Source organism: Sorex araneus, chromosome 5 (genome assembly GCF_027595985.1).
Source record: "Sorex araneus isolate mSorAra2 chromosome 5, mSorAra2.pri, whole genome shotgun sequence".
Classification (NCBI taxonomy): Eukaryota; Metazoa; Chordata; class Mammalia; order Eulipotyphla; family Soricidae; genus Sorex; species Sorex araneus.
The window spans coordinates 48813537-48838897 of NC_073306.1; the positions used below are offsets into that span (position 1 = coordinate 48813537).

At 54.2% G+C, this 25361-nt stretch overlaps 5 protein-coding genes across 5 annotated transcripts; 3 read left to right on the plus strand and 2 right to left on the minus strand.

The window, feature by feature from the left end:
• Positions 1-641: 641 nt before the first annotated feature.
• Positions 642-11517, minus strand: CNKSR1 (connector enhancer of kinase suppressor of Ras 1). The gene is made up of 21 exons (XM_004603465.2): positions 11466-11517; positions 7548-7705; positions 7260-7441; positions 6477-6561; positions 6059-6100; positions 5872-5976; positions 5254-5313; positions 5080-5148; positions 4718-4819; positions 4569-4639; positions 4372-4445; positions 4136-4242; positions 4028-4058; positions 3565-3737; positions 2615-2688; positions 2259-2330; positions 1966-2039; positions 1764-1825; positions 1588-1687; positions 1328-1509; positions 642-1194 (listed from the first exon to the last, which is right to left on the minus strand). The coding sequence occupies exons 1-21, from the start codon at positions 11515-11517 to the stop codon at positions 925-927; spliced, it is 2145 nt and encodes a 714-aa protein (XP_004603522.2). The 3' UTR covers positions 642-924.
• Positions 11516-13240, plus strand: LOC101556864 (small nuclear ribonucleoprotein E-like). Its single transcript, XM_004603708.2, has 2 exons — positions 11516-11654; positions 12957-13240. The coding sequence occupies exons 1-2, from the start codon at positions 11516-11518 to the stop codon at positions 13238-13240; spliced, it is 423 nt and encodes a 140-aa protein (XP_004603765.2).
• A 2787-nt stretch (positions 13241-16027) lies between these two features.
• Positions 16028-18115, plus strand: ZNF593OS (ZNF593 opposite strand). Its single transcript, XM_055140681.1, has 2 exons — positions 16028-17005; positions 17798-18115. The coding sequence occupies exons 1-2, from the start codon at positions 16961-16963 to the stop codon at positions 17963-17965; spliced, it is 213 nt and encodes a 70-aa protein (XP_054996656.1). The 5' UTR covers positions 16028-16960; the 3' UTR covers positions 17966-18115.
• Positions 18116-18242: 127 nt separating this feature from the next.
• ZNF593 (zinc finger protein 593) lies at positions 18243-19204 on the minus strand. Its single transcript, XM_004603464.2, has 3 exons — positions 18909-19204; positions 18620-18682; positions 18243-18531 (listed from the first exon to the last, which is right to left on the minus strand). The coding sequence occupies exons 1-3, from the start codon at positions 19106-19108 to the stop codon at positions 18390-18392; spliced, it is 405 nt and encodes a 134-aa protein (XP_004603521.1). The 5' UTR covers positions 19109-19204; the 3' UTR covers positions 18243-18389.
• Positions 19205-20744: 1540 nt separating this feature from the next.
• C5H1orf232 (chromosome 5 C1orf232 homolog) lies at positions 20745-24329 on the plus strand. Its single transcript, XM_055137865.1, has 4 exons — positions 20745-20828; positions 22551-22634; positions 22747-22844; positions 24029-24329. Exons 1-4 carry the CDS (start codon positions 20745-20747, stop codon positions 24327-24329), a joined length of 567 nt encoding a protein of 188 aa, XP_054993840.1.
• Positions 24330-25361: the final 1032 nt, after the last annotated feature.

Here is a 25361-nt window from a genome sequence, read left to right on the forward strand (position 1 = left end):
GCATTCCACCCAGAATTCTAGCCCTGCGCTTCAGCTCCTCCTACTGATTCCTGCTTAATAGCTGGTACCCACAAAAGAAGTCAGAGAGTTAAGGGGCTGGGCAAGGGTCAGAGGTCAGAATGCAGTGATCAAGTCAGACGGCAGTGGCACTGTCTGCAAACATATGGATGGGTCTCTGCTCTGGGTCCAGGAGTTCAGGTGATAAGGGGCAAAGGAGAGGCGAGGAGAAAGGACTCACCCCAAGGCCCTCCCTCCTAAAAGATCTAGGAGTTAGGAGGCACTTTCCTCACCATTCACTCCCGCTGTCACCCCACCCTCCAGGGCCCCTCACCCTATCCCTCCATGCAAGTGAAGTTTCCTCATTGGCAAAGGCTGATCTATTTCTCACATGTCCCAGGAAGATGGGTCAAGAACATTCTGGTCTCCAAAGGACCAGGAAGAGACAAGCATGAGTGGGAGCTGCCGCTAGCCCTGAGTCAGTCATGCATCAGATTGGCAGACACAGCCCAGGCTGGACACTTGGCGCGCTGACCAGTTTGAGACAACTTTCCACACCAGAACCCTCAGGAGCCAGAGTCCTGATTCTGACAGGAAGCCAGAGACACACGGAGACTCCTTTATGGGAAACTTTATTGGATTGAAGCAGCCTTGTGTAAATGGGCTCAGGAAGGGAGAAGGCAGACTCTGGGCAGCCTTCCTGTCCCACCTCCAGCCAGGGAGGAGAGAGTGGTACCACTTCATCTCACTTAATGGCACTAGCGGCAGAGGAGCAGGAATGGCACCACCAGACAGAAGTGGCAGAGTCTGGGGTGCCACTCCGAACCAGCACTATTTCTGACCTTGAACACAGTCCGGGAGGCTTGGTCCTACACATGTCAGAGGTGGGTGCAGAGGCAGTCTTTGGGGTAGGGGTGCTGGCTGGGGTCAGAGATCAGGAGGTGGGACATTACTCTCTGAGGCTGGGTGACAGAGCTGCGTGTGCTCCTCAGGATGGGAGGACAAGGAAGGCGAAGAACATTCTCTGGAGTCCAAGGTCAGGGCTTGGGCACTGCTCTCAGCCTGCCCCACTCCCCAGGCCCCCAAGCCCTCTGAGTAGAGCTCTTGGTTCTGCTCCTTCCATCGCCGGAACTTCTCTCCTGTCAGCGCAGGGTCACTCAGCACCTCTTCCAGGGCCTGCAGCTCCTGTAGCTTTGCCTGTTGGGGGAGACGGGGCTCAGAGCGAGGATCACCCAGAGAGGGGCAGAGCCCGGAGCTAGGCCAGTGCCCATACTCCACACCCAGCTGAGGTGGCAGCTGGCATGAGGCCATGCCCCGTGCACCTGCTGACCTTGAGAGTGCTCTGCAGCGCACGAACGCGGTGCGCCCGCTCATTGAGCTGAGGGTCTCGGTTGCGCCGCATGAAGGAGCTCCGCCATTGCTCATGAGTGAGGGGCTGCAGCTGGCCCAGCAGGGACACGCCGCCCTGCTTCAGGCCCCGCACCATGCCTTCCAGTGCACCTTCGCTGCTGTCTGTGGGAGGGAGTGTGGAGCAACGTGAGGGTGAGGCCAGCCCGCTCCCCATCTCATCTCCCAGTTCCAGCACCCTACCTGCTGGAGGACATATCGAGGTCCGGGGGCTGCCCTGTGCAGGGCTGGCAGCAGGGGTGGGGTCTCCAGAGGGCACACTCCACGAGTGTGCAGGACTGGGCTGTGGCAGGGCGGAAGCAGAAGGGATTTCAGTCTGAGCCCTGCCTAGCCCATCAGCAGGCGGGTCCCCGACTCACCGAGCCTGCACGGGACCCAGTCTCATCATCAGGGTCTTCTGCTTCCGTTTCACTGTAGCAATCTGGAGTGGGCAGGAGCAAGCAGGGTACCCCACTAAGCTTCCTTGGGTTGTGGGAGGCCAGGGAGTGGGCAGGAGCCTGTGAGTTGCCAGCCCCTCCCCCCGGAAAGGCAGAGGCCCCCTCATACACCTCAGGTACCCACCTTCCTCTCGAGGCATAGTGGCTCGGCCTGGGGACTGGTACTTGGAAATGCAGGTAATGAGATGACGCACCCACCTGCAGAAGGGCAAAGGGCTTACTGGGGGCCAGGGGCTTGTCCCCCACATCACCTTTCAACTGAATCCTCAGAGCCATTCTGACTTGGGGGAACTCTTTTTATTTTTATAGATGATGGCAATGAGGCCAAGAGAAGGGAGAAGACTGACCAACAACACTCAGGAAGCCAGGATTTGGGGTCAGGCTCCCAATATCCTGCAGGATTTGAGGGGCACTCACATGCTCAGATCTGTCAGGGTGTCGGCAGCGAAGACGAAGGGTTTATACATGTCATGGGTGAGCTGGAACACACTGTCAGGGAGCACAGGGGTTACACTCTGTGTGTGTGTGTGTGTGTGTGTGTGTGTGTGTGTGTGTGTGTGTGTGTGAGGGAGCACAGGGGTTAAACTCAGTGTTTGTTTGTGTGCGCGTGCGCACGCGCGCGTGTGAGCGCGCAAGGGGGGGTGGGGACAGAACCCCGAGGAGCTGGACTAGGAGCCAAACCTGCTGCTGTGCCACCACATATGTCTGTGTGCCCCCCACCTCTCCCTCTGCTGCCTACCACCCCCCCCACCTGCCTTGCCCCCAGGACTCACTACTTTTTCTTCGGATCGTGCCCACTTTCCAAACTGTAGTTGGAGACATTGATGAGCCCCTCAGCTTTCTCATCCTGGGGGGTAATCACAGGGTGAGGTTATACGAAAAACCCCACTGACCCTTTGGAGGCCCTGAATGATGGGGGGAGGGAAAGGGCATATGAGGGACACTCTAACCAGGACTCTGGGATGGAAGCACAGGAGTCTGGAAATCCTGAGCCAGGAAATAAAGCGTGAAAGAGAGGCCTGATCACAGCCCCCCCTGCACAGGCTGTGCTCCCTTGCTGGGGCCTTTCTCCTCCAGCTGTCATGACCTCCCCGGCCATTTCTCAGGGAGCCTTCCTCTTCCCAGGTGGACTGGACCACCCTGCTGGACTCTGCCCAGCCCCTGGGCCCTGTCCTGGAGTGTCAGGCCACTCCCAGGCAACCTGGACCCGCAGAAACCACCCGACCCTCCCTGTGGCCCCAGTACCCAGCTCAAAGATGGGTACGTGGCAAGTACCTAAGTGTCTGTGCAATGAAGAACTAAATGAATGAATGAACGGCCCAAGTGCCAGGATGCACAGGAGCAGAAAAGGAAGAAGATGGGCAGAAGAAACTGCCTGCTCCCACTTCCCCATCCTTTTCCAGCTGCTTCTGCATGCACAGGGCTCCTTTCTGTGCCCAGCAGGCCCCAGCTTGCCAGATGACCGGCCTAGAGCCCAGGTGGGAGTGGATCTGTATCTTTTCATTTTTTCTTTTTCTGGGGGCCACACCCAGCAGTGCTCAGGGCTTATTCCTGGCGGTGCCTGGGGGACCGCAAGCGGGAATCGAACTTAGGCCAGGTAAGCGCCTACCCACTCTACTTTCTCTCTGGCTCTGAAGGGACTGGATCTTTTTCAGGGACAAGACTCAGGACTGTGGCCCTGAGGTGATCACCTGCTTACCTGTGTGGGGGAGGGGGTTCTCACCTGGGGCTGGCGGTACCAGTAGAGCGTGTGTCCCTTGAGCACAAACCAGCAGCGGCGCCAGCGGGGGCCCATGAAGCCCCCGGGCACCTTGCGCAGCAGCAGCCAACCATCACAGTCGGGGCGGCCCAGCTCCCGGCACGACACCCGCCGGCGGCTCAGCCGCGTCGCCACGCCTGCAGAGGCACAGCACAGGCTGTGGTGAGGGGCTCAAACCCAGGCCCTGGCCCTCACAGGCATCCTAGGTGCCACTTCAGAGCACTGCTCGTCTATCAGCCCTCGGGAGCAGAGTGAAGGGAGCAGGGTCTGTTTGAGCCTCTAAATCACGCTGGTTCCAGGAGAGAATGTGTGACGTGTACGTCTAGCTGGTGGGATGGGTCTGGCCTCGCTTTGTCATGACTTCAAAGAGTGCCTGATCCAGGGGACCCCACCCCACCCCACCCACTCACTCAGACGCAACTCATACCTTTTGATTTCTTCTGACCAGGAACAGGACTCTGAAAGTTGGGGGGAGAGGTCAGAGAAGCCTCTGGGCAGAGCCATCCCCCTCCCCTCATTAAGCCCCTAAACTTACCTTGTCTGGGGTTTCTGGGAGCCCCTGGGACCCTGCTCCCTGTGCTGGGAGCGAGGTTGAAGGAGCGGGAGAGATGAGCAGGGGTTGGGAGGCAGGGGGGATTGAATCTGTCAGGAGGCAGAAGGAGGAAGAGGGTCCATGAGTCGAATCCCGAGCCCAGTGTTGGGGGTGGGGGTGGTCAGGTCCCTCACGTGACCTGTCTGAGGCATTCGCCCCTGCTGAGGTTCTGAAACTACCTGTCCAAGCAGGGCTGGGCCCAGGGCTCGGGTCTGAAGTCAGGTTGAAGGCAAAGACGTTTCCGGACCGGACACTGGGGACGCAGAGGAAGAGAGGTGAGCTCCTGATAAATGCTGAGGATGATGTGGTGATGGACACGGGTGCCTGGGCAGGCCCATGTGAACAGCACCACCAAGATGCCCTGGGGCCGACTTACCTGGGAGAAGGTGTAGCCGCAGCCAGAGATGGGCTCCTCGGGAGCGGGGAGCCAAGGGCCGGAGGGGGAGTCTAGGGAACAATCAGAAACGGGGTGACGGGACTGACCAGAGGGCCTGTGAGCAGGCCTGGAAGGAGCAGAGGTGGTACCTGAGGGGGCGTCTCTGGCACTGGGACCTTCTTCAGCACCAAGCTGACCCCGGCGGGCTCCCGAAGCAGTTCCCTCACCACATTCTCACGAGACCAGCCCACCTGGGGATGGGACTGGATGGAGCCGGGCAGGAGGCCCTGAGGTAATCCAACACCCACCCCACCAACAGACCCGTCACAGCCTCACCACCTCCTCCAGGAAGCCTCCCTGAGCCTGCCACTTCAGCTCTGTTGAACCCACTGACAGCCCCCGCAAGGCTCTTCCCATGACCCTGGTCTCTCCCAGGGAACCCTCCCCAGCCTGAGCCCTGAGTTCTACCCAGGACTCCTTTCCTTCCCACATGCCTCTCTTCCTCACTCACCACCACCTGCTCGTTGATCTGGACAATCTCGTCTCCAGGCAGGATCTGCAGCTGGGGATCAGTGGTGACCTGCTGAGAAAATGGGCATCAGAGGCCTTTTCCTGGGGCCTCCAGCTGGACTGGCTGGCAAGTGAGGGGGCCTGAGGGGCTGTGAGAAGGGGGCAGGGCTCTCACCTGGGTGCCTACGCGGGACACAAAGTGCAGGAAGTTGCTGGTGGTGTCGATTTCTAGGCCCTGCCAAGGCACAGGCTACCATCATTGTGGGCGCAGGGGTGAGGGGCCAGTGGGCAGGCCCCTGCCAGACACCAGGTGGAAGGAACTGGGCCCTTGGCTGGGCCCACGCTGGCACTTGTCCAATGTGGTGAATCTGGGCTTGGCACCCCTCACTGGGTCTGATTCCCCTCCGGTGTGGGCCCAAGGGAAGCTGGAGCCGCTGACCTCTGAGGCAGGAGAGACTCAACGACGCTGACAGGAAACGCAGGACCAGGCTACACTCTGCTCTTCCCGAATGGTCAGAGACGAGAGTGGCAATGTTTCTGTTCTCTCATCTTCGGGGTTGGGTCCCAAGTCTGGACTGTGTCCCCTGAGACCACACCAGCTACCACCCCCGAAGGGCCAGAGCAGGCTCTGAAGGACAGTGAGAGCTGTCACTGTCTCTGGGCCTGGGATGCTGACCCAGCAGGTCTGCCTTGCACTGAGTGTGGGACCAGGCCTGTGGGTGCCCAGGGATGATGCAGGCGCAGACAAGGCTGCCGAGAGGTGAGAAGAGAGAGGGGAGGGGACGAAGCTCACCAGAGGGTCATCCAGTTGTACCCGCTCGAGAACGGCTCTCTGCTCCAGCAGCTCTTCAGGGCTGTAGCTCAGAATGGTGTGGCAGATCCCCGCCACGTGGTCGCACTAGGGGAGGAAGCAGATCTAGCCTGAGCCCCCTCCACCCCTCATCGCCAGCCCTGGGCCCCCCCACCATGCCCAGACTCACAATGGTCAGCACTTTGCTCTCTTTCTCAGCCGCTGGACAATTCTGGAAGCAGAGAGCCGCAGTTTATCGTGAGAAAAAGGGGTCTGCCTTCCCCTGACGGAGGGCTGAATTCTGAGTCCTTCTGGGCCTCCTGACCCTGCCCCACCTTCCAGAACTACAAAACCTCCGAGTTTTAGCTCCAGCGACTCATGCCCTGATATCCAGTGCCCAATAGTCGTCACACGTGCCTGCCCCACCTCCAGGGGGTCAAACTTCCCAAGTTACCCCAGCCAGCTGGGAGGCCCCTGTCCCAGCAGCTCCATACCCAGCAGCAGGCCTCTGCGCCGCCTCTCTTGCCTCTGCTGATTCACAGGTTATAAAAAGCTTTGGACTAACTTGGTCTCTACAACCTGGGCCAAGCCTCACCCAGTTCTCCTACCTCTTGTAAGACTTGGCTCAGCTTCCTACACAACTCCTCAATCTCCTGGCAGGCTGAGAAGTCATTTAAGTGAGAGAAGAGGTACCTGGCAAAGGGAAGGATAGAGCATAGGTGAAGGAACTGTGTTTTATTGAACTGGGGGTGGGTAACACTTGGTGGTGCTCAGGGCTTACTCCTGGCTCTGTGCTCCAGAATCACTGCAGGTGGGCTTGGGGACCATACGGGGTACAGAGGAATTGCTCCAGCGCAGGAATTGTGCGTTAAAGTCAAGTTACAAGGCCATCTGAGACTTGGGGATATTTGCTTTGATGGCTTTCGTTTTGGGGTAAAGGAGATGCTTGATGCATCTAAACAATTAACACAAGATTAAATTGCCAGGTGCCTAGAATGTGCCAGGACCTGCTGTGGGAAAACAGGGAAGACAGACATTTAAACACATAATTATACCGATTATAATTTCACTTTAATCACTGTGAAATGGAGGGAGCTCTGAGGGTATAACAGGGAGGGCTTCCTTGAGGAGGTGACATTTGAGTTGAAACCAGTGAGATAAGCAGAAGGGAGTGAAGAAGCTCCCTTTTTAGTATTGTTGATATGACTTATGATCACAGCTTGGGGCTTGGGGGAGAACCTAGGCGTCAGAGTGCCCCTGGCCAGACTCAATCAATCTTCGACCCTGATTTACTTTCTGTGAATGAGAACCAAGCTGTTTTCCTCTGCCAAACCCTGGAGAAGGCCAAAGACGGGAAGGTTCCCCCAAGCCCTGAGAGGAGCCTAAGGTACCTCTTGAGCCAGAAGAGAAGATTCCGGGCTTCATGCACCAGCTCCACAGCTGCGCTGAGCACATCATCTGGGGGCTTGGCATAGTCCTCCAGGCGGCCTTGTACTAAGCTCTGCAAGGCCTGTGTTCTCTCCAGCAGCCCCTGGGTCAGGCTCTGCAGGTTTTCTGTCTGCAGCCCTGAGCTCTGTCCCAGAGAAGGGCAGTCACCTTTCTGGCAGCAGCCAGTGCCCCCATAGGCAACCCCCAGGGGTGTGTGTGTTGGGGGGAGTTGAGGGAGTCCAATCACTTACCAGGGCCCGGAGCTGTTCTACCCCATCCAGGATGATCTCCTGGTGGCCCAGAGGCCGCACGGTCAGAGCCTCAAGGTGGTGGGGGCTGAGCTGAAGCAGATATCTGCCGTGTAGCTGCCAGTCCTCAAAAGGATAGTCCTGCAGGCAGTCATCAAGGCCTGAGGGGAGGAGAGGGATGGCAGGGGGAAAGACCTTTGAGGCCAGTTCTTGCTTCTCCTTCCCATCTGTTCCTGACGGCAACCCTGAGATCCAGGCTGTGGGCCCCAAAGAACCATTTCACAAATGAGGCTACTGAGTTAATAAGAGGGTAGGGTAGTGAGAGAACCCACAGGGCTGGCATGTGTTTGATTGCTGGCACTGCACATTTCCCAGAGCACCGAGCAGCCCCCATCACCATCAGCTGGGGGCTAGGAATGTGGCTCAATGGTAAAGCATAAGCCTTACCTGTATGGGTCCTGTGTTTGAACTTTAGCACCACCAAAAAACCAAAAATTAGTCAATGGCTCTCAAAATGTGGATCTACAGAGGCAATCTCTCTGTGCTTGCTAGGAAAACAGATTCTTTTGGGGGGCCACACTCAGCAGTGCTCAGGGCTTACTCCTGGCTCTTTGCTCAGGGATCATTCCTGGTGGGGCTCGGGGACCACATCAGGTTCTGGGAAACTAAACCCAAACTGGCTGATGAAAGGAAAGCACTTTACTTACTGTACTATCTCTCAAGTCCCAAGAATATAATTTTTTTTTAAATATAATTTTTTTTAAAAAAATTTACTTTTAGGGGCTGGAGTGATAGCACAGTGGGTAGGGTGTTTGCCTTGCACGTGGCCGACCCGGGTTCGATTCCCAGCATCCTATATGGTCCCCTGAGCACCGCCAGGGATAATTCCTGGGTGTAGAGCCAGGAGTAACTCCTGTGCATCGCCAGGTGTGACCTAAAAAGCGAAAAAAAAAAATTTTTACTTTTAAATTTTTCTCCCACACCCATGCTGTGCTCGGTTTACTTCTGGCTCTGCACTTAGGGATCACTCCTGGTGGGCTCAAGGAACCATTTGAGGTGCCGGGGATTGAGTTCAGGTCAACAGCATGCCAGACAAGTGCGAGACCCACTGTACTATTGCTTCAGCCCCCCAGGAATACAAATTTTTCTTTTTTAAAAATTGAATCATCATGAGATACAGTTACAAAGCTGTTCGTTGTTGGGTTTCAGTCATATAACGTTCCAACACCCATCCCTCCACCAGTGCACATTTCCCATCCCCAATGTCCCCAGTTTCCTTCCCGTCACCCCCTCCTCCCCAGCCTGTCTCTATAGTCTATAGTAGGCACTTGCCTTGTATCTCTCTCTCTCCTTCTCTTCTTTCTCTCTCCCTCCCCTTTTGGGGTTTGCAATACAGAATTGCAATACAAATTCTTCACCCAACCTTACCCCTGCTGAATCAGAACTCATGGGCAGGGCTGGAGCGATAGCACAGCGGGTAGGGCGTTTGCCTTGCACGCGGCAGACCCGGGTTCGAATCCCAGCATCCCATATGGACCCCCGAGCACGGCCAGGGGTGATTCCTGAGTGCAGAGCCAGGAGTAACCCCTGTGCATCGCCGGGTGTGACCCAAAAAGCAAAAAAAAAAAAAAAAAAAAAAAAAACAGAACTCATGGGCAGGGCCCATAATCTGTGGGTTTTTTTTTTTTTTTTTTTTGCTTTTTGGGTCACACCCAGCGATGCTCAGGGGTTACTCCTGGCTTTGCACTCAGGAATTACTCCTGGCGGTGCTTGGGGGACCATATGGGATGCAGGGATCGAACCCAGGTTGCCCGCGTGCAAGGCAAACGCTCTACCCGCTGTGCTATCACTCCGGCCCCCCATAATCTGTGTTTTAACAACTCCCCCAGCTGTTCTGCTGCTTGGTGAAGCATCAGAGAACTACCAATATGAGAATTAAGGGTCAGGGTTTTGGAGTCAGAGAGACTTGAACACTGACCTTTGAGCAGAGGTCTCAGTTTCTTCACCCGTAAATGAAGACAATAATGCAACCTTCCCCCCCCAATCATGTGTGTAGTAAATGACACCAAACATTACAAGCAGATGGCCCTTTGCCTGGTTCAACACAGATGGCCAGTAACAACCATTTTATTATTCCCCAAGTCTTCACCATGTTCTACAAGGCCCTGTTTGATTAGACCACCACCTGCCTCTCCATTTCATCTGAGGGCTCTCAGGCTCCAGGTGCCAACTCAGAGCTCAGGGACACTCGTCTCAGCATCCAAGCATATGCTTTACCTTCCGCCTGTGCTATCTTTCCAGCTCCTTCACTGATTTCTACACCCCCAGCAAGGCCTCCACAAGTTCCCGGGAGCTGGGCTGGCCCCCCTCTTACTCCCCCTTGCACACTGTGCCTCCCCACCCTCTACCTGAGCACCAGTGCAGTAGACACACGGGAGAAAAGTCTACTGAGGGGCTGGAGCAGGTAGGGCGTTTGCCTTGCACGCAGCTGATGCGCATTTGATCCCCAGCTTCCCATATCAACCCCCAAGCACCGCCAGGAGTAATTCCTGAGTGCAGAGCCAGGAGTAATCCTTGAGCGGTAACCCAAAAAGCCAAAAAGAAAAAAAAAAAAAGCAACTACTGAATATTTGTGAAGTGGCTAAACGTTAAGGGCTTCATGGATAATAATACATTTCATCCTCACTGCTAGGAGTTAGGGACTATTGTTATCCCCATTTTACAGATGGGAAAACTGATATAAGGAGGTTAAGTAGACTGTTTACTGGGTTGTTTTTGTGCCACACCTGGCAATGCTCAGGGGATCTGCAATGCCAGGGACTGAATGTAGGCTTTCCAAACACAAAACATGTGTTCCAGCCTTTTGAACTATTTCTCTGGCCCAAACTGTTAACTTTTTCTTTTCTATGCTAGGGATCAAATTCAGGGTATGAGGAATGCAAGGCAAGTGCTCTGATGCTAAGTTACATCCCAGGTCCCTTGCTCCCTCTTCGGAGGACTTCCTCCCCTGCCAAGCCAGGTTCCTTCACTGGGAATGAATGTGTGATCAAGAGCTTCACCCATCTCCCCTATGTGCCCTGAAGAGCACTGGAATGGGAATCTGCCAACTTGCTACTCCATAGCTTTGGATGCTCAGCAACTCATTTGCCAAATATAACACGCTGTGGCTGGGCTGCTCCCTCTTAAAAGGGCCCCACGCTGAGTGGGCACCTAGGCACCTGCCAGCGTGGCCTCATTTTCTCTACAAGTGCAGCCACCCCTCATTCCGTGGGGAGGGAGAGCAGTCCACATAACTGGTGTGGGCTGGCGCCCACCCAAATCCCTGCTCTCACCAGGCTGCTCACCTGAGCTAGTTGGGGACTTCCGCTGCCCCTGGGGAGGAATGCCCTCCTAGCTGCTGGTCAGGGCCCCAGACCTTAAGGAGATACAATCTGAGCTCAAAGCATCTCTTTCGGAGGCCCCCAGGGTAGATTTGTCTAAGACCGGGGCTTTTGAGGTTTGGGGTTCTGGCCATCTCACTGGGAGCCTGGTCTCCACGGATGGTCCAGTTCCGAGGCCTGGGTACAGCCACTCCGGGGCCAGGGAGTCCGAACCCGCTTCCAAAACATGAATTTTAACAACCCAGTGGGCCCCGGGGCAGAGGAAGATGAAGGCGATTAAGTGGGCGTGGGCCCCTCTGTTTTCATTGCGCAACTGCTCCCTCCCTACACCACCCTGTCAGCTTCTTGAGATGCTGGAGTGATGAGGGACCCTCAACTGGGTCCTCAGGGAGGGTTTTTCCTCTCTTTTTCCAAGCACCATGGCAGGCGCTTACTAATATTTGTTGCTGACTAACCAACTGATAAAGTCGCCAGGTCCATTTTCCTTTTCCTCTGCCCATCCCAGCTTCGCTCCAGCCCGGCTCCGCCACGGCCCACCCACCTCTCAGCCAAGCTGCCACCTTCGTGGGGGTCCAGGTCGCGACCGGCTCCATGGCCAAGTTCTCCGGCGGGCAGGGCGCCGTTCCGTCCCGCCGGCGTAGGAATTTCCGCTCCCAGAGCCCAGCCTGGGCGGGGTGGGTCGGGCCCTGGGCGGAGCCGCCGCTCTACCTGGGCGCACGTCACTGGCCAGGTGAGGTCGGTAACCAGTCATTGGCCCAACACCTGTCCGTCTCCTGTCCCGCCCTCATGCATCCCAACGGAGCGGAGCAGCCTCACCCCTGGGCGGCACCATTCCTGGGTGACCCAGGCGACCTCAGAGACACACTGGGATCCCAGGACTAGCCTAAAGTGATAGATAGAGCAGAACCCTGACTTTGAGGCTCCTCAAAAGGGGGGGCCACAAGGCCCAGATATAGTACAGGGGTTAAGGAACTTGTTTTGTGCAGCCGACCAGGGTTGGATCTCCTACCCCCACGCACTATTCTCACCCTCAATAGAGCCAGGAGTAACCCCCAAACACCTCGGGGTGTGGCCAGATACCCCAAGGTCCCCCTAACTCCAAAAGGAAGCCAAAGAGCAGTGAATGCAGCAGCAAAGAGTAGAGTTTAGGGAGCTGGCGGGAGGGTGGGGGGAGGGGGAGCAAACCCAGCACAGCTGCAACAGCTTAGCTGTGTGAGCAGGGCTCTGCCTGGCTCCAGAGTATTTGTCACTATTTCAGGCTGCACTAGAGTACCCAAGGTAGCAGCTTCCAACCAGCGTTTCCAGTCTCTGTGATTCTTCATGGTGGATTCTTCTGAAGTCTGGTGAGACCTACAGAAGACTTTCTCAGAAGACTTATTAGTCAACTGGTCTGGTTTTGGGGGCCACAACCAAAAGTTGTGCTGGGAGTTTGCTCCTGGTGGTGCTGGAGGTTCACTCTGGGAATACCACATGGAGGGCACCTGCTCTGCCTATACAGCTATCTTCCGGGCCCTCAAAGTCTTTAACTATGTGGCGGCTGGAGTGATAGCACAGCGGGTAGGGCGTTTGCCTTGCATGCAGTCAACCCAGTTCGATTTCCAGCATCCCATATGGTCCCCCGAGCACCGCCAGGAGTAATTCCTGAGTATTGAGCCAGAAGTGATCCCTGTGCATCGCCGGATGTGACCCCAAAAGCAAAAAAAAAAAATTAATTACAAATCTATGATACAGTAATGTGTCTGCTGACATTAGACTAATAACATATTCTTCCCTAATATCAGTGTGCTGTCATTCTGCTTTAACTCGGTTGCCACTGAGGGGTTAATCCCAGCCATGTTGGGGAACCATACGTGGTGCCAGTAATCAAACCAGGGTGCCTAAATATAAGCTCTTATATTATGTCTCCAGTCCCTAAATTAAGGGTGAGGTGATACCCTGAATTCTGAGCTGCAAATTAAGAGACTGGAATGATGTCTGACACATCCTAAGTGTTTGAAGTTATCTAATATTGTTGTCGGATGGTCTCCATGAGCTTCCATCAAGGCGCACCGTGGCTATGGTGCAAAAGTGCTGAAGGTGACAGTGCAGCCCATCAACCTCATCTTCAGATACTTGGAAAACAGATCTCAGATCCAGGTGTGGCTTTCTGAGCAAGTGATTATGTGGGTAGAGGGCTGTATCATTGATTTTAATGAGTATATAAACCTCGTACTAGATGATGCAGAAGAGATTCATTCAAAAACAAAGTCAAGGAAACAACTAGGTCAGATCATGCCAAAAAGAGATATTACTCTGTTCCAAAGTATATGGAACTAGAATGATTGGTGAAGTGAGGAATTGTTGAGAAGACACTAGTTTTTTTGGTGTTTCTTGTGGGCAAGTAGTCATAAAACATTTGTTTTGACTACTATTACCAGAAGACACTAGATACTAGGAAACTGGTTTGTTTTTTTTTTTTTAACAAAAGAATACCATTGTTGTCATTATCCCAGGACACAGAACTGCCAGGAATTTGGATTTTCGGTCTCACTTATGTGAGTTATATGAGTACAACTCTTACACCTCTCTGAAACTTTTCCTCTAAAAGAGGAACACCTAGATCTCAGTGCTGTAAGGATAGCCTTTAAATATCTTGAACTCTGTAGCATGTTAGATTATTGGTTTAATTCTAATTGCTTCAATTCAAGGAGGCCTTCCCAGATTCCATGCTTTGTGTTACCTAATTCAGAATCATTACGAGTGTTGCAGGACCCAGCCTTTAGAGCCTACTGCCATCTTCTCCATAGACCAGAGGCCAAAAGTCTGAATTGGAAGGCTAAAAAGTAGCTCAAGAGGCTTTGCATGCAAGAGGGCCCTGGGGTTCAATCCTAGCCACTACATGGTTCCCAAAGCACCTCCAGAAGTGACCCCAAAGCAGAGCCAGGAGTGACCCCTGAGCTCCACCAAGTATATTTCCCCCACCCAAACAAAACCAGAAATACCCCCAAAGTCTGAATTCAGCCTACAGATGTCTCTGCAGTGTTCAGTCATTATTTTGTATATAAATTGGATTCTCTGGCATTTAGCCAGCTCTGGAGATCCTATCCAGCCATTAAACACGAGTCCACTTTATCGGCTGCTCCCATCAAGAGTCTCAGCAGGTCTTGCATCCTCATTGTCAACTCTCAGACTCCAAATATGTGATACAGGCCACACTTCCCTGACTGTCTCCCATCCTCATCCCTCATCCCTCATCCCTCCAGCACACTTCACCATACTGTCCTCCTCTAATACTTTGCCTCTCCTTGCAACAGCCCCCTGCAACTTTCCAGGGAAGTCCAGTACAGACCTGTTCCCACCACCCTAATCTCATCAAATATTTTCCTGTGTTGGTACAAAATTTAATGGTGAAAACCCAACCAGCTTCTGCCTTCCTTGAATGCTCAGTTCTGCAGAGGAGAAAAACAAGAACTCACCACTTAACTCTGCTAAGGGGAGTGGGGCCCAACAAGCACAAGCCTCTACTCTGCCCCAGCACCTGGCAGTGTGAGGAGTCAGCAAATGCTATTGGAAGATTGGGAGATGGTTTTCAGTTTTAGTTCTCCATATTTGCTGTAAAAATGTTATGGAACCTGAGTGATAGTACAAATGGTAGGGCATTTGCCTTGCACATGACCTACCCAGGTTTGATCCCCAGCATCCCATAGGGTGCCCTGGGCACCACCAGGAGTGATCCCTGAGTGCAGAGCCAGGAGTAACCTCTGAGCATTGCCAATGTGGCTCACAAAACAAAAATCATAGGAAACAGGTCGTTAAGGAAAGGAGGCCATTTCCTACTCCCATGTCCCTATTCTATTCCCTATTGGGTTACTGTGAAGTTTTGAGTGTTTTTCCATTTTCTATATACCCTACATATTATTTACATATCTGTTCCCTTTTTCATTTTTGAGATATCTAATACCAAATGGAATAATACATGTAAAGCGCTTAGGATAATGTGCATGATGCCTGGCAGTCAGCTACTATTTGTTTATTTTCAGCACATCACAGACAGCTTTTTCTCTCCCCACAACTTGATGCTGGGGCTCTGCTAGGGCCTCATACATGCCTGACCTTTGTTCAGCCATTGACCTACATTCCCACCCTACATAGCTTTCTTAATCAGCATATGCAGATCACCTTTTATTGCTGTCTCCAAGGGTACAGAAGTCCCTACTGGAACTCCATCTTAGGTTATGAGGTGAAATATAGCAGATTGAGAGATTGAGAGCACAGTGGGTAGGGCACTTGCCTTGCATTTAGATCCTCAGCATCCCATATAGTCCCCCATGCACTGCCAGGAGTAATTCCTAAGCACAGAGCCAGGAGTAAGCCTTGAGAACGGCCAGGTGTGCCCCAAAACAAACAAGAGGTGAGATATAGGAACCAGGAGGCATCTCAAAGGACTACAGCACATGCTTTGCTTGCAGGAGCCCCAGGTTTGATACCTGATACTTTTATCCCCCCCCCTCAAGAATTTCTGAGTAATCCTCATGAAGTCTAGTAGTTTGTGAGCACCACTGGGTGTGGCCCCAAAATAAAAGATGCTCCAAGGTAAAGATGGTTGATCTTTCAGAAAACAGATGAAAGGGCCAGTTTGGAGAGAAGGGCTAAAAAAGTTGCACTGTAGGGGCTGGAGCAATAGCACAGCAGGTAGGGCGTTTGCCTTGCACGCGGCTGACCCGGGTTCGATTCCCAGCATCCCATATGGTCCCCTGAGCACCGCCAGGAGTTAATTCCTGAGTTCATGAGCCAGGAGTAACCCCTGTGCATTGCCAGGTATGACCCAAAAAAGCCAAAAATAATAATAATAAAAATAAATTAAAAAGGTAGCACTGTAGCACTGCTGTCCCATTGTTCATCAATTTGCTCAAGCAGGCACCAGTAACATCTCCATTGTGAGACTTGTTACTGTTTTTTTGTGTTTTTTTTTTTGCTTTTTGGGTCACACCTGGCAATACACAGGGGTTACCTCCTGGCTTTGCACTCAGGAGTTACTCCTGGTGGTGCTCAGGGGACCATATGGGATGCTGGGAATCGAACCTGGGTCGGCCGCGTGCAAGGCAAACGCCCTACCCGCTGTGCTATCGCTCCAGCCCGACTTATTACTGTTTTTGGCATATTGAATATGCCATGGGTAACTTGCCTGGCTCTGCCATGCTGGTGGGATACTCTTGGTAGCTTGCTGGGCTCTCCGAGAGGGATGGAAGAATTGAACCTGGGTCAGCCACGTGCAAGGCAAATGCCCTACCTGCTGTGCTATGGCTCCAGCATGTTTGGTCAAAGAGGATGGCCTTCACTGTTTACAGACGGACGGTCTTCAGCCAAGGGTATACAAATAGCTGCACTCCCCTGCTAGAACCTCCAAACAAGCTCTCTCAAGGCTAAAAAAGTACCCTTCTGATTCTTGCTGAGAGCCATTGGGACGTTCAACGTCACTGTCACTGTCATCCCATTGCTCATCGACTTGTTCGAGCGGGCACCAGTAACGTCTCTCATTGTGAGACTTGTTACTGTTTTTGGCATATCCAATATGCCACGGGTAGCTTGCCAGGCTCTGCCGTGTGGGGCAGAGGAATCGAACACGGGTCAGCCTCGTGAAAGGCGAACGCCCTACCACTGTGCTATCGCTCCAGCCTGGGACATGCAATAGAGATGGCAATAGGACCAGGCCAGGCTGGGGAACCCCACCTGACCCCGTTGACTGCTGCTAGGCAAGGCCTCCCTGTATCTCCAGCCTTGCCTCTGGTGTGTGGGGGAAGCGCTGCTCAGGCCTGATGCTGATCTCTTCTGACAGCTGCTCCTGAGGCCAGCAGGGTAGGGAGGGCAGGGAGGAGGGACCAGATTTAAAGGTTCAGCTGTCCCGCCCCCTGCCAGACCTGGGAGGGCAGTCGCTGGTGAGCATCCTGAGGCTGCGGCTCTCACGGGAATGAGAAGTCAGGCACCTCAACTCTGATTCTTGCTACCAGGATTATCCCGTCCTCATTCCTTCTAGCCAGAAGACTCGTGGCTCCCACCATGCGATTTCGATGCTTCACTCCTGGCTACTACCGGTTACTCCAGGTAAGTACCTCTAAATAGGGTCAGAGAGAGGTGGTCTGGGGGTTGCATGCATGTACTGCATATGGTCCCGAGCACTGCCAGGAATAACCCCTGAGCACAACCAGGTATGGCCCCCAAACAAAAAACAAGTACCCCTGGGGCTGTAGAGATAGTATCACTGTAATCCCCTTGCTCATCAATTTGCTAGAGCAGGCACCAGTAATGTCTCCACTGTGAGACTTGTTGTTACTGTTTTTTGCATATTAAATACACCATGGGTAGCTTGCTAGGCTTTGCCGTGCAGGCGGGATACTCTCGATAACTTGCTGGGCTCTCTGAGAGGGACAGAGGAATCAAACCCGGGTCGGCAAACGCCCTACCCGCTGTGCTACCGCTGTGCTATCGCTCCAGTCCGTAGAGATAGTACAGGCATAAATCACTTGCCTTGTGCACCACTGAACCGCGTTCAATCCATGGCACCCTGTCTGATCCTGCACAGGAATAAGCTGAGCACAGCTGGGTGTGCCAAACCAAACAAAACCCACCAAGTATCCCTACATCTTCTTGCATGGGCTCTTTCCTCCCCCTATAGGGAGGGGCTGGCATCCCACAATAGCAAGGCTGCCACATTCTCTGCCGCCTGAGCAGTCAAGGCCCAAATGGGCAGTGAAGCGAGAGGGATTGGGGTGGCCTCTCCCTGGAGCACAATGGCGTCCACATCTCCTTCACAAAGCCTGTACCTTTAACCCCTTCCCACCTCCCACTTCACTGAAGTATCAACTGACTCCTGGGGGTGACTCTGTGTACCCCCAGATGCAAGTAGACGGGGAGCTAAAGGCAGAGCCCCGGCGCCCACTGGCTGGCCTGACGGCTACACTGCTGGCCGTGCTCGGACTGAGTAGCTCCTGCTATGCCGTGTGGAAGATGATGGAGCAGCAGCGGCAGTCACAGGCCCACGGCGAATCTGGGCTCCGGTGGTAGGTGACTCAGAGGGTCCAGTCTGGGGAGCGCCCCTTTTTTTCTGAATTCGGTCTCTGTCTTCTCTTTATCATAAACTGAATGGTATCAGCCTGATTCTATTTCCCTCCCCTCTATCCCTACTGTACTTGGGCTCCCCCAGAGCCCCCAGTTCAGATGTCATGACCCCTGACGTTAAAAAAAGGAAGTGGTTCCAAAGCTGGGTCTTGTGGGGAGTAAACCCCCTTGGGACTCATACCCAGAAGTCCAGGGAGCTGGAGTTTTCAGTTGGAAGCAAACCTTCTTCACCCAGTTTCTTTATTGGTGGGGAAGGCACCCAGAAAAGGATCCATTCTCTGAATCCAGGGTTAAAGGAACTTGACAGTCTCTTCCAGCCCTTGCACCCCTGTCCATGGGCAGTTCCTCTGCTGTGCATCCTCAGACGCTGTCAGGCAGATGTGTCCATCTCAGGAGTATCAGTGGACACGTCTGTGGGCACGGCCAGCCGCTGGGGGGGCACATAGGAGCCCATACCCGCTGCCCTCTCGGCTTCCTCTTGACTATAGGGCTCCACGCTCAGCTGCTTCAGCCTACAAGAAAGAAGAATAGAAGTTGGAAGCCAACCAGATGACAGCCCTGCCCATCCCCATCCATTTATCCTCTCCTACTCCTACATACCTTTTCTTGTGGTCTTTGGATCGGAAGTGGGTCTTCAGGTTGGCAGAATCGATGAAGTACCTCCTGTAGAGATGGGTGGTAAGCACAGTGAGGAGGTGAGGCCCCTTGGGTGTGCCCATCTCCCTATCAGCATCTAACTGAATTCCCTGATGACACGCCCCAGCCAAAAGGGATGGGAGGTGGGCAGAACCCCAGGGTCCCATGAGAGCAGACCCCGCGCGGCCCGGGACCCGGACATCACATCCCGAGTCCGTACCGCTGACCCTTCGCTGGCCGGGCCGGAACTCACGCGCAGGCCAGGCAGCGATGCAGGCCGCCCCCTGGCAGGTCCGGGTCGGGCGCGGCGGCCGGGTCAGCCCGGGTTCGTGCAGAAGCCTGAGGCCGCAGCTCGCGGTGAATCTCGTCCAGGTCCGGCAGCCGCCGCTTCGCCTTCATCTGGCGGGCCAGGGAGTGCGCTCGGTGCCCTCCTGTGCGGCGGGAGCGACCCATGACCAAGAACACCCGGCTAGGGGTCGACAAACCTGCACTGAACACACGTGCGCAGGCTTCCGTGGTCTCCGGTGACGTCACGAGACGCCGGGGGGCGGAGCAGGCGCAGCCCGACCGCCTCTGATGACGTCACTCGCGTGCTTGCGTTTTGCGCGCCCCCAAGCGGCCATCGGTGTCAGTGACGGAGCGCGGGGTGAGGAGGACTGTGCAGAGCCGGCAGTGTGGGGGACCGTCTGACGTTCCCATCCTCTGTTCCTTATTCCCCCTTCCGGCTCCGGATCTTAGACCCTGCGGTGGAGGTGGAGGGAGGGGCATGCTTTACCTTTAGTCATTTGCTTTATCTTCAATCATTTGTGGAAAGCGCAGAAAAATGTGATGTGAATAAATGTCAAAAGGAATGACAGTGGATGAGTTTGGAATCCTGACACCCACAGAGCTTCCCGAGATACTTCGGTTCCTGACAAAACCCTCACCATCCCTTAGCGTCCCTGTTAATCCCGCGCTCTCCTGCCTCCGTCCACCCCAGGCCAGATCGGTGAGGGCAAGGAACTGTGTCTAGAGGTCAGGTGCACAGGCTGCCTGTCCACTTTGCTCCTCATTCCTCGCTTCTTATGCAGACGGTGGTTCATGCTGGGTAGCAGACACTCTCACCCTTGCCCTACGGGCACTGGTAGCAGAAACAGTGGGAAGAGGGTCAGAGTGTTTTTCCTAGTCCTCAGGAGCCTGGGGCCTTGCAGGCTGACCACAGGGGTTCAGCAATAATTCAGGGGCCGCAACTCATTGGAACCTGTTGCCAGGAAACAGGGAGGCTGGCACTCGCATCCCTGGGGAGAAGAATCAGTTTCCAGCCCAGACAAAGCAATGAAATGTAAACCTAGGGCCCACCAAGGGTCTAGGGACCTCCCACTCTGATTCCCACAGCTGAGCAAAGACATGGGGTGGGGACCTGCCAGGGTACGATTGGTACGACTATTCCCAGGGGCACCAGTGTGGGTTGCAGGCCCAGAGACTCTGTAAATGGACTTTGTGAATGGAAGAGAATTTGTTTGGAGCCTTTCCAAGAGATCAAATTTAAGTATTTCTAGGTCCAGGAAGGAGGCCTGTGGAGAGATGCCTTCATTATTTGTGGCTTATATTTGGGTCGGACTGGAGCGATAGCACAGTGGGTAGGGCATTGCAGCTGACCCGGGTTCAATTCCTCCATCCCTCTCAGAGAGCCCAGCAAACTACCAAAAGTATCCCACCCGCATGGCAGAGCCTGGCAAGCTACCCATGGCATATTCGATATGCCAAAAACAGTAGCAACAGTCTCACAATGAAGATGTCACTGGTGCCCACTCAAGCAAATCGATGAACAATGGGATGACAGTGCTACAGTGCATATATGGGTCAAGGCAAAGGGCAGAGGCAGCTGAAGCTTGCTCTGTCCCTCCCATCTCTCCCAGACTGCTCTGGATTCGGGTTCATCTGCTGGGCACTATGCCAGCTGGGGAGGCTAGTGCATTTTTAATGAAGTCACCTGATCCTTGGAACAAGCTCTTGGCCTCACCGAGTTCCCAGAAGCAGAACCACTGAGTGCCCACTGAACCTCTGAGACCTTCCAGCACCTGGATGCCAGGCCAGTTCCCTGAGAGCCATGAACCAGGCCTTCTGGAAAACCTACAAGTCCAAAGTGCTACAGACCCTGAGTGGGGAATCTGATGAGGACCTGGCAGAGGAGGTGGGTACCATCCGCATCTGCTGGGTAGAGCAGGGGCAGAGGGACAGCAGAGGTGACAGCTGTAAAGGGCCTGGCAAGAGATATGGAGAGGCATATTGCTATGGAAGCAGGTGGCACATTCTTTCAGGGATGACAATAGGAGAGTCAAGAAAACTGGAAAGAGGACTTAAGAGCCCCAAAGGTATATTTTGCCTCTCCACAGATCTCAAGGGCCACCTCCTGAAAGATGTCTTTTTAGAACTAGAGGGCAATAGCCACAGGGGAACATTTACTAAGAACTTTCTAATAGCAGGAGTGGAGTGCCTTGCTCTGGGAGAAAGTGAGCATCCTGGTACCAGGGGGAGGGAAGTGGCACCTGCACTCTTAGAGTCACAGTAGCAGGGTCAGATCAGAATGGTCCTTCCTGAGGCTGGAGAGATAGTACAGCGGGCAGGGAGCTTGCCTTACCCAAAGGCAATCTGGGTTCAATCCCTAGCACCCCATATGATCCCCCAAGCCCTGTCTGGAGTTATTCCTGAGTTCAGAGCCAGGAATAAGCCCTGAGAACCGCCATGTATAACCCCCAAACAGAGTGATCCCTCCCATTGTGTATATACTGACATGACAATGGAAAAGTCTCTGAACCTGAACAGTCTTACAACACAAACCACTATACGTGGCAGCTTTGGGAAAGTAAAGTTGTGGCTAGTGTAGGTACTCTGTGTGTGTGTGTGTGTGTGTGTGTAAGTCTGTGTCTAGACAAGTGGTATCTTGTTGGGCTTATGCAGAAATATCTTGTATCCATGGGTCATATTGGATTGGAATCTAGTCTGTGTGAGATCCCCAGGGAAGGTGTGAGCTGGGCATAATTATGTGCAAGTAGGTGTTCTGGGGATGTTGTACATCTGAGTCTTGGTGACTGGAGGATGGAGGCTCTGTGTGTTGTGGTGGGCCTCTGGGCAAGTGTCTGAAGCAGCATATGTCTGAGTGGTTCACCACGTGTGGTGCTTCACAGCATGAACACATATGGAAAGGGAAAAAGCTGCAACCAAATGGAGGCATGCCCTTGTTACAGGTACATCTACATCAGAAGGTCTGTTTGTTTTGGGGGGTGTGGGGATGAATGTAGGCAGGCTGGTATCATGCTCAGGGGAGTTTGCAGGGCCTTACTCTGAAGGTAACTGTGACTGGCAGCTTTGTGTGCAAGTATTCCTTTGTTTGTTGTATGGCCATTTTTTTTTCTTTTTGGGTCACACCCGATGATGCACAGGGGTTACTCCGGGCTCTGCACTCAGGAATCACCCCTGGCAGTGCTCAGGGGACCATATGGGATGCTGAGATTCGAACCTGGGTCAGCCACGTGCAAGGCAAACACCCTACCCGCTGTGCTATTCCTCCAGCCTCATGTATGGCCTTTTAAAAAAATTTAAATTGTTGATTCACACCTGGCAGTGCTTACTCCTGACTCTGTGCTCAGGAATCACTCCTGATAGGGCTCAAGGGACCCATATGGGGTTCCAGGGATTGAACCCCGGCCGACCACATGCAAAGCAAGTGTCCTACCCTCTGTACTATCACTCCAGCCCTGATTCTGGTATAACCTTGTATACGGGGTTAGAAGTGACTAGTTGTGTGCATAGTTCTGTGGAGATGGGGTACTGGAGGGTGCATATGGCTATCAGTGGAAGGAGGTCCCCTTCCTCTGGATCCCCTCTCACACTGAGTGGGGGGGCTGTGTCCCAGAGGGAGAGCCCAGCATTAGTGGAACCTGAGTCGGCAGAACCCACTGAAGAGGCCTTCAGTCCCATGACTCAGCTGGCCCGCAGGGTAAGTTCATTCCTTCCTTCATCCCATGTTGTGAGTCCTGGGCCAGATGGCTGGGGGATGGGGGTTTTTGGTGGGATGCTGGGCCCCTTGCCTGACTCACAGTTCCTCCTAGGTTCAAGGGGTTGGGGTAAAAAGCTGGCTGACAATGTCATCTCTGTTCAACAAAGAAGATGAGGACAAACTGCTGCCACAGGAATCCTGTGCTGACCAGTATGTGGGGGGATGGGGAAACTGAGGGGTTAGTATAGACTTGAACCCCACCCTCCCTTCTCCTCTATTCTTTCCATCTGGCTACCTGTCTTTCTATCCAGTGGGTAGAGTCAGTCCCCCAAGCTGTTTCTGTTTCAGGAAAGAGGCCAAATCAGCAAATCTGAGAGATTAGGTTGGATCTCAGGAGGAATTTGCCAGCTGTTAGGATTGAGGTATTATGGGGCTCTCTCCCCGCCAGCCACGTGGGAGGGATCATCTCCCTAGATCAAGGAAAGGACTAGAAAACCTGTAGGAGTTTGGAGGAGAGGGTGCTTAGATTAGTGGTTCTCATGTACTGGTCTAAACCCTTTCCTCCAGGAAGTTTTGCGCTTCCCGGGCTGATTCAACAAGTGCTGGCAGAGGCCTAAAATCAGTATTTTCAGCAAGTGCCCTAGTTTGGAAATGAATCACTGTGTGAGGGCTGAAGCTGGGTGGTTGGGTCCTGTTTTCCTCCTAGCTCCACCTCTACCCTCATGCCCTTTTTTGTCCCTCTATTCCTTTCTCCCCTCTGGTGCCTCCCCCATGGCTCTCATCCTCCTTCCTTCCAGCCCTCCAAGTTTCCTTCCTGGCTTTCAGAAAACTGGGCCCTTCCTTGATTGCCCTTCCCCAGACATCACGTTAGCTCCCCAGCCCCTTCTCCCCAAATTCTCTGATCTAGGCCTTTCTTCTTCCCTGGGGGTCGCGCCACCTGTCCTTCCGCCCAAAGTTCTCTCATTTTCCTGGTTTCCCTTTTCCTCCATCCAAAAGCGGCCCAGTGCCCAAGCCCACCTCGCCTCTTTCCCCAGGCTGACCCCAGGCCCCGCCACGAGATGCTAAACCCCTGGGTGCCCCACTTGATCCTGCTCTCCCACGCCTCTCACTGGGCTCCTCTCCCAGCTTCCCAGACCAGAGCTTTGGGGTTCGCCCTCTTCCGGGCTAGTCTCTAAACCCCGGGTCTCTCTCTCTCCAGGGTCCGGGCCCCTCTCCTCCCACACTCACCTCTAATCCTTTGATTAGGGGCCCCCCTTTCGTCCCCGGAACCCTTTCCCTACCGCGGGCTTTCCCAGCTCCCCGGTCTACCTGACCCGGCTGACCTCGCTAGGGCTTCCCCGACCCCGGGACCCCACCTTCTCCCCTCCGCCCTGACTCGTTCCCGTCTCCCGCAGCCCGCTGGCGGCGCGGCCCCCCTCGCAGGCGGCGGCGCCGGAGGCCGAGGCGCGCGGGCCGGGATTCTGGGACGCATTCGCCAGTAGGTGGCAGCAGCAGCAGGCGGCAGCGGCGGCGATGCTGCGCGGTGCGGAGCCCACCGAGCCCGAGCCCGAGTGCGCCAGCGAGGCAGCGGCGGCGGCCGAGGCTGCCGAGCATCTGGAGCCGCGGGAGGCCGACCCCGCTGCCGGCTTCAAGTGGGGCTTCCTCACCCACAAACTGGCCGAGATGAGGGTGAAGGCTGCACCCAAGGGCGACTAACAGACACCCCACATACACGCGCCCCAGCAGAACTGGGCAACGCCCTCCCCCATAAAAACCTTGGCCCACACTCTGCGCACAGCGTGCTTTTGTCGAGACCACCGGAAGGCTGCTTCTCGGGAGACAGCCTCAGAGCGGGGTGCATTTGGAGGGAAACTCGCCTCCCCACCACAGATATGTGTAGGGAGAAAATGATCAGCGACTGCACAGACGTCAGGATGGTGTTTGTTTGTGGGTACAGCTTTTTCAGGAAGCAGAAAACCCCAGAGGCAGGTCACCAACGCCGTGTCCAGTTTCAATTCGACATGTGGCTAGTGGCCCCATGGTGTGAGTTGCCCAGCAGGTCCTACACTAGACAGGTTAGACATGAGAACAGGGCAGAGAGTAGGGCGCCTGCCTTAACGCGATCTACCTGGGTTGGATACTTAGTTACCCTATATGGTCCCCATAGTCCACCAGATATTACCCCTGAGCACCGCGGGGTGTGCCGACTCTCCAAACAAACAAACAAACAAAAAACAGGAAGAAAACTTGGGCTCCATGAATCCCTGGGAGAATGCACACATACAATTCATAGAATTAGTGAAGAAAAAGGGACTCTAACCTAGGGGGAGGGAGAGGACCCCGCCAGGCTCGGCAGTGCGGACGTGCGAGGAACACGGGGGACTTAGACTTGGTGTCTGAAGCAAAGGAAGCAGGTGGCAGGTTATGAGGCTCCAGAATGGTAAAAATCCTGGTTTGACGTGTCCCTTTTCCTGTCCTGTCATCTCAGCCATTTGTACCTCGTAACCAAAAGAGGGCAGCAAAGCGCCAGGAATTGGGCGTCCTTTAGGGGGTCCAGATTTCTGAAGCCGACCCCCAGAACTACTCACACGCACAGTTCCCGCTCCTCGGCGCTAGTTTGCACCGACCCAGCGTACGGTCAGTGAACAGACATAAGAACCGCGTTAGTACTGAGTGGGCAGCGGCCAGAGCGGCTGCCGTTTATTGAGCACTTCCCGTTGCCGGAGCTCTCCCACAGAGTTTTACAGT